The 8,353-nt window shown below is 34.9% G+C and overlaps 1 protein-coding gene across 1 annotated transcript; it reads right to left on the bottom strand.

Moving 5' to 3' along the window:
• Positions 1 to 272: 272 nt before the first annotated feature.
• LOC148855045 (transcription factor MYB8-like) lies at positions 273 to 2,054 on the bottom strand. Its single transcript, XM_088941302.1, has 3 exons — positions 1,826 to 2,054; positions 1,509 to 1,638; positions 273 to 1,212 (listed from the first exon to the last, which is right to left on the bottom strand). Exons 1-3 carry the CDS (start codon positions 1,956 to 1,958, stop codon positions 774 to 776), a joined length of 702 nt encoding a protein of 233 aa, XP_088797428.1. The 5' UTR covers positions 1,959 to 2,054; the 3' UTR covers positions 273 to 773.
• Between the last annotated feature and the right edge of the window lie 6,299 nt (positions 2,055 to 8,353).

Genomic DNA, 8,353 nt, shown 5'->3' with positions numbered 1-8,353 from the left:
GACATTTTTCTTTTAGCTTCTCCTCCTCTAACTTCCATCACTAAATTTTCAGCTTATTAGTAGATATCTCATTTTATAATTACCTTTAATAACAAATTAATAATCAATTACCAAAAGAAAAGTAGTATAGATGTTATCCAAACTATGTGACTATGCTTTTGTCCAGTTGATGCATGAAGTTGATATCCCAAGTATTCTGAAGCAATACACCCTCCTCTTATTGATCTGGTATCATCAGTACTTTTGGATAACTTTGTGAGAATTTCTATGCATGAGGAAAATACCAATAGGAACTATGAAAATAGCAGCAAATTCAAATACAATGTCCATATCCACCATAAGCTCTACAATTAATAACTCTGACTTCTAGTGGACAATACATTAACTAGATGACATATATAGTACCATAAACTACTCTCTAAATTGGTGGTCTGATAAAAATATACAGGACCCTCCTCTACAAATGGAGTGCACCAGCTCTATGATTTTCTTGTCTTTGTGAATGAGATAGTTGAACCCTGCAAGGCATGCATGCAGTACTGTTCCTTCTTCTCAGTGCACATGAATGATGAAACCGGTCGGTGACGTCATATCCTTACCACATCGACAATATGCAATTAAATGCCTTCAATTGCTTAGACTTGAATATAATCAATGATAGATAAGGTGGGAAACCCAATGTTTTATGCGCAACCAAATGTGAATGCATGCCTTGTCGTTGATCTCCAGTTTTCCCCAAATTCTCACTAGTCTTTCAAGATCCAAGCATTCAATCATCTAAAGAGAACAAGTGTAGGGGAGGGGGCAGATTCTGTTTCCTTTTTAACATTTGAATCTGCAATTTGCTGTCTTTCTTCTGTAATAGCAACCGGTGAAGAAGGAATAGTACTCATGGTAAGATCAAGGTTCAAATCGGGCAAGGCACAAGCTGAAGTGTCCTCCTCTAGGGAGCTTCTACCGTCAGACACCTGATCTTCGTCGCCATGTGACTTTTCCGGTGGGCACGGCTTAGTTGCTTGTTGGTTCTTTGAACCGGATGAAATGTCACTACCACAGACCTTTTTGAATATTGGAGAAGGGAGGGTATGATTCAAGCGATGGTTGTTGGGATCAATACCCATACTAATCAGCTTTCTCCTTAGATGGGAATTCCAATAGTTCTTCACTTCATTGTCTGTACGCCCCGGAAGCCTCCCAGCAATTAATGACCACCTGAAGCAATCCCCACACCACAAAATCAGATTATATGTTTTATTAAGTAGTTAGTTAGGGGCTATAATTTGTAAGGAAATTAAAGCTTAATTGGTGCAAAGAAGGTTTGGTTTCCTTTCTTCTTTTTTTCTCTTCCCCTCTTTCATTACAAAGAACGTCGTCGCAGAGGTAACTGATGATAATTATATGTTAACGGGTTCTATGCCATTAATACTGTTCAATATATTATTTACAGTAACACTTCTTCCAAGGATCTGTGAAGAATTATTGAAGGGGTTTGGGAACAGATATCGTACCGGTTGCCTAAGAGCGCATGGAGCTTTATGATGAGGTCCTCTTCATCTTCAGCAAAGTTGCCCCGTTTCAGGTCTGGCCTCAGATAGTTTATCCATCTCAGCCTACAACTTTTACCGCAACGAAGCAAGCCTGGTCGATACAAACAAGACACGTAAATGCATTATTAGTTTTTGTATGTATTCCTCATATTGATCTATGTGAGAAAAATCATCAAACGGTAAGTTGATGAAGAAGAAAAAGAAGCCTATACGAGAGAGAGAGAGAGAGAGAGAGAGAGAGGAGGATAAGATTTTTGTAATCATCAAGCGATACAAACCTGCAGCCTTAGGAAGAGACCTCCAGCAACCTTCCCCATGGTCTCGGATGTAATCGATGAGCTTCTGGTCTTCTTGCTTGGACCAAGCTCCCTTGTTGGTATCTTGCTTATCACAACAAGGCTTCCTCGTCATTGTGGTTCTCTGAGTAATTAATCTAGAAAGACCAAGAGTCGAGAGGAGCGAGGTAGAAGAACACCCACCCAACAACAGCTCCGTTAATATATATATATATATATATATATATATATATATATATGTGGGGACTTTGTTTTACGAGAGAGGAAGAGATTGACGATTGACTTGACCGGCGGTTTGTGTGCGTGTTAGAGAGAGAGAGAGAGAGAGTATTTTCTCTTCTTAAAAAAAATAAAAAATAAAAAATTGATGAGGAGGAGAGTGATTGTTATTTGCTGTTAAGTATAAGTCACTTTCTTATTGGGTGACTTTGTATTTGATTTGTGGTTTGGGTAAATGCCCTAAAGAAAAAGTTCAAAGTCCTGAGGAGGAGGAAAAGAAAAGTTGGCGTGGTCACATGCTTTAACTTACTTTGACTGATAGTTCCCTCGATATTTGCTTTCCCTATTCATATTCTAACAACCTAAAGTCTTGAAAGTTGAGTTGAGCAATGAGCCCCACCCCCATCCCTAACCTCTTCATCTTCTCAACAGTCTAACACCCTTTCAAGTTTCAAGTTCCAATGTCTTATGGCTTCAAAGTTCAAACCCAACCGCGCGCTGTTTTCTGGATTTGTTCGTTCCAACCTCAACCTTGTTCTGTGATGTAGCCAGTATCTCGCATTTTCTCAGACAAACCGGATCGACCTAACACACCTACGCAGAAACCGCAGCTCTCTCTTGTTCAACCTAGGGAATTTAATTTCTTTCTTCTTTGGTTGCTCACTTAAAATAGAAGCTTTTATTAGGGCTGCAATTGACTTGAGCTGGGTTAGACTAGTGCTATAATGTGGGCGGGTCACCCATGTGCCGACACGACTGGGGTCGTGGTCCTCAAACCTGGGTCCGGCCGGGCCTACAGGTCCATGGGACGGCATGGTCCACAGCACGGCCCACATTTTTATATCATAATTTATATATATATATATATATATATATTAATTTTTATTATATTATTTTATTCCAATTTCATTGTAATTTTCTAATTTCATTTTTATTATTTCATAGATGAACGGTTGTAAACATTACAATTTATACGGAATATAATTTTATGATTTTTTTTATTTGATGTCTATTCTGTTAATTTTTTTAATTTTCATTTTTCAAATTTTCTTAAAAAAGAAAAATCGTGTCATCCCGCAACCTAGGCCCATGCCAAGCTCCCCCTTTTTGCACCTTGATGCCAAGTAGGCATGACCCGCCACAATGCAAGTGACCTAAAAAAGGTCATGCCACATTATGCTGCATTTGGCATTCCTTATTTTTAGGATCTACTAGTGGGGACCCATGCGGTGTACAGGATTTATTAAGCGAAAGCTAAATAATAGAAATGATCATTTACCAAAATACCCTTTATAGTTTCATGGATTTACCAAAACACCCTTTATAGTTTCATGGATTTATTAAAATACCCTTTATAATTTTATGGATTCACTAAAATCTATCATATAGTTAACATTTTATTAAAACTGAACTTATAATTTGAATGGATATAATCAATCTTCCATTAGATGAGTGAAAAATGACAATGTTGACACTAATGTTCATTTAAATAAATTTAATAAAAATAAAAGTACCATTTTTGCCCTTAGTAAGACACGGGCAACCACTCCATTGGTTGTATTTGGTCAATTTTGTTTTTTATACAAAAAAGTGTTATAATTATTAAAATTTGTTTTTAAGTTTAAATCTTTTGAACCGACTAACCAAATCGAAAATTGACCCAAACCACTATAACCCGAGTGACCAACCTCTCAACCTTAAATTGGTAAGCTGGAAAAAACATAATTTAAATTGTTAGTACATAATTTCGTGGTATATTTTGTAAAAATATAAAATTATTTTTGTGCTTTTAATAAATGTTTTAAAGTTATTATATAATTTTATTATAATATTTAAATAATTCTTAATTTTTAATCCAAACTTTTTTTAGATAGATATAGATAAAAAGTAGGGGAGAGGATAAATAAGAGTTAGTGATAATTTATGAGAGAAATTCTTTACTAAATTAGAGATAATTTTGGAGATAAATAGGAATTAGATGTAACTTAGGAGAGAAACTCTCTACTAAAATAGAGACAATTTTGGAGATAAATAGGAATTAGAGATAATTTAGAAGATAAATAGGAATTAGAGAATAGATTATTTAGGATAAATTTTGGGAAGAGATTATTTAGGTTATTGGGAAAGTGTATTTCATTGGTTGTTTAAAATATGACATGGAATTAAAAAAATAAAAGAAATATATAATTATTTACATTTTATATACTACTTTTAATAATTTTTTATAATACAAAAATAACAATAATTAATTGTAGATAGGATTGTTCATGAAACTAAAGAAACTGTCCAATTTGACTTGAGTTGGTCGGTTTCTAATATTTCTGACCGGCTTTAGTATATAATCCGATGATGCACATTTTGGTAGCTCCTGGCTGGCAGGTGATTCAAATGTCTGGTTGAATGGTGACAAGCTGAAAAGGTGGCTCTGATGCCTAAGTAGTGACGAGCTAGAGAGGAGGCTCTGATGCGACCTGCAAGGAAACAGTGTCAGAGTGCCCAGCTTGCTTTACTTGGGGTGGGCACTCTGATGCTTAAGTCAGTATTGTATTATGAATGCGAGCTAAATACTTGAATGCTAGAGTGCTAGTGAGCAAATAATCACGCGTACCTCCCCTCATGTCATTGGAGTTGGTGCCTTTATATAGGCACTATTTGGTGTGGGTCTCATGCACCATACCTGAGATTTCTAGGTGGTTGTGCCTTACTGGTCCAAGATCCTTAGAGGTAACTGCCCTGCATGTTGACCATCCTCCGGGATATCCGGTACGTTGGCCAACTTCTGAGAAACCTGTGAGTGTCGGGATATGCATGCCGAATTTATCGACGAGCACATCTCGCAGGTCACCGCCTGGTCCTCAGTCAGGTCGGCAAGCCCTCGAGGGATGTCGCTCCTCATGTCGATGTCACTTTGACCAATGACGATGAGGTGCTACAAGCCGACCTAAGTTGTGGTCGAGGGTACCAGGTCGACAACAGAAGCGGGTCGCCAGGTTGGCGATGTTGCCAAGTTAGGGTGAGAAACCGCGATCTGGGACTCCAAGTCATTGCTTAGGTGGTGTCTATGTGTCATCTAGTTATTCCAAGATGCCATGTGTCACGATGTCATTGGAGGACCAAATCTACCCTCATCATAATCTTTTTACTCTTTGTAAATAAGAAATATGTTCTTATTACTTATTAATGTAAATTAAAATATTAGTTAATAATTTGTAAAAACATATAAGAATTTTAAGAGTTATATCATGTGCAAATTTGATATTAAAAATTTCTTGATAATTATTCTATTTGTGAAAAATTTCTTGATAATTATATCATGTGCAATATTAATAATTATTCTATTATTAATATTCTATTTGTATAAATTTCTTGATATTAAAAATCATATTTTTTATATAAATGTGGATTTAATAGATTACTTATTCTTTTAGTCTATAAAATACTATTTATAAATATTATTTTTTTATTTTTAGTTAGAGTTGTTAAATATATATGTGTGATTTTTATTTAAATTGCATGTAAAACCAAAAAGTTAATAAAATTTATTTTATTTCACTTTTTATCACAGAATGAAATGTGGCTTAGTTGTTTGGAATCACAATGAGTTTTGAATTTGTTAGTTGACCTAAATTTGAATCACCTCATTCACAATTTTTATGGATTATAGTGAATAGAGATATTGATAGACACAATGTGTATATGCATATTGGCCAATATGACGGGATACGCATGTATTCTTATCTTGTATCGTAATTTAGGGGTGTCAATTGGACTGGATTTAGTCCAATCCGATCCAATGCAATGTGAGGCCATTACAAATGGATCAGGTCCAATCCAATGAATATTTTGGACCGGTCCAATTTAATGTCTAGACCATCCAATCTGTTCAAATTCGTTTTAATTTATATTGATTTCAATCCAAACCCAGTCCATTGATACCTATATTTTTATCTTATACCAATGGACTGGATATTAACTTAATCCAACTAAATCCAATATAAATATATTATAAATGGACCACATCCAGTCCAATCTAATAAATATTTTGAACCGAATTGGTCTAATCTAATATGTCTTTTTGGTCCGACAACCCAAGAATCCAAGATCATTATAGGCTCTACCGGTTTTTGCCCGGTGTACCATCGTTTTGTGTTGCATACGGAAAGCATGTTGTAATCTCTGTTATGGATGCTGGTATCTTTTTTTGATCCGCATAGAGCCATAGAGTGCTTAATAATCACATTGATCGGCATGGTCAGAGTTAAACACCCCCACGGCCAGTCGGACACACACACACAAGTTGAATTTTGACGTTGTTTTCACAGCTAACTTTTGCTGGAGCTAGTAAAATAGCAAATTGTTTATAAGTTAAAAAATCAAATGTTTTTAATCAAAATTTGTCTTATATATTATTTATCAAATTTATCCTTTTAGATATAAAATATAATAAAATTTATAAAAAAAATTAAAAGCCTTTTATATATTATTAATTAACAAAATAACCGATTTAAGGGTCTGAATCGATCCAAAACAACCAAAACCCAGAACCAACCTAATTATTAATCAGAACAAAATCATAAAACCAGAATCGATATAATTGGTATGATTCAGTTCGGTCAATCTGGTATAACCGGTCGACCCATTGACAGCCCCAATTAATTAAGGTTAGGGTTAGAGGTTCAAAACTTCGGGTTGGGTTAGAGTTGACCTCACCCCATCTAATCTGGCCTGACTTAGCTTAATTGCATCACTAATTTTTATAATTGAATTTCTTTTTTTTTATTTCCATTTAATTTTTTTTTAGCCTTCAGTAAGGCTGCGTTTGGCATGTCTTGCTGCATGGTCTTTCAGTTGTTTACAAGTTAGAAAGACTGGTTTTCAGTCTATTTTTATTTAGCACGCAGAAGATTTAACCACCAAAAGACGTAACTCCAAAAAGACACAAAAAACCTATTTTGGACTGATTTTGAAAAACTCCAAATGAATCTTTTCACGTCTTTTACATTTTATTCTTGTAAAAAAAAAAAAAAAAACACATTAAAAGAGGTAAATCTACCAAAGATGCTTTAAACTTTTCAAATCTTCATACAAAAATTCAACGCGTATTTTAACCATCAAAACTATGAGATGATGTTCCCAAAAAAGAGATATGCCAAATACCGTGGACCGTGGCTGGGAAGTGGATAATGTCGTATATTATGGTTAGTCAAGTAAAACCGGGAGATCTACGTGGTCATCCATCAACCAGTACATCCATTCCATTGATCATTAATGTAGTAAAGCTAGTCCGCTCCATTCCATTGTATGGCCAAAGCTGCACAGAATATTGGATAAGGGCAATTTTGTAGGAAGTTAGATTAGATGTGGATGAGAAACTGTATATGCAGATTTTGTTCTGTCTGGATAAGCACTAGCAGCAGGCAAAGGAAAAGAATGAAAAACTGTATACAGCGAGAATGAAAATGACTTGACACTACAATTAAAAGTCGAGGTGGTGGACCAGAGAGCTAGAGTATGTTTTTGAATTTAGAGCGCAACCAATGTTACGTTCCTGCAATAAATCATACTAATTAAAATTTGGAAAAATAAATATATTTAGGGTTAACTAGTAATATATAAAAGTTTTGGCTCAAGTGCATGCATCCCTTATGCTAAAGCCAAGAAAGCACAAAATGGGGGCATGGAGGATGAGGATGAGGATGGGATTCTTCAATAATGTCAAAGGGTCTAGTGATGACAATTAATCAACTGCTAGCTGCACAGGTAATTTCTTGGGACTATATATGGGCATAGGGCCCATAGTCGTTCCAGCCCGGTGCCTCTGTAATTTAATTAATTGTTGAAATTTGATGATGATGATGATGATAATGATAACATATATGTATGTCTTTTGTTGAAATTTGATAATGATGATGATAATATATATGTATGTCTTTTGTCTTACATACTGTATTTGTGTCCAAATTAGAGGTTCTTTAATTAATTGTATAAATAACTTAATTAATTTGTAAAGGTGAGAGTAGGTCTCTTCATCTCATCATTAAGAATAGTATATAACATTAATCCCCTAACTTGTTATTATATATGCGTATAAATTCAATAAATTACTAATGTTGGAGGATAATAAGCACCAGCCACCAGTCCACCACCACTATTGGATGAGTCCCAATTAACTAAGAGATCATAGACCAACATTAAAACTCATAATTAATCATCATCAGATAGCTTAATTTAATTAATTACCAAGCTTTTTTCTTTCATAGAGCTTCTGAAACTTTTTTTTTTTTTATTAAT

This window comes from Nelumbo lutea, chromosome 4 (assembly GCF_056320005.1).
Source record: "Nelumbo lutea isolate HS-2025 chromosome 4, American lotus-T2T, whole genome shotgun sequence".
NCBI classification, from domain to species: Eukaryota; Viridiplantae; Streptophyta; class Magnoliopsida; order Proteales; family Nelumbonaceae; genus Nelumbo; species Nelumbo lutea.
This window is presented reverse-complemented; position numbering and strand designations above follow the sequence as displayed.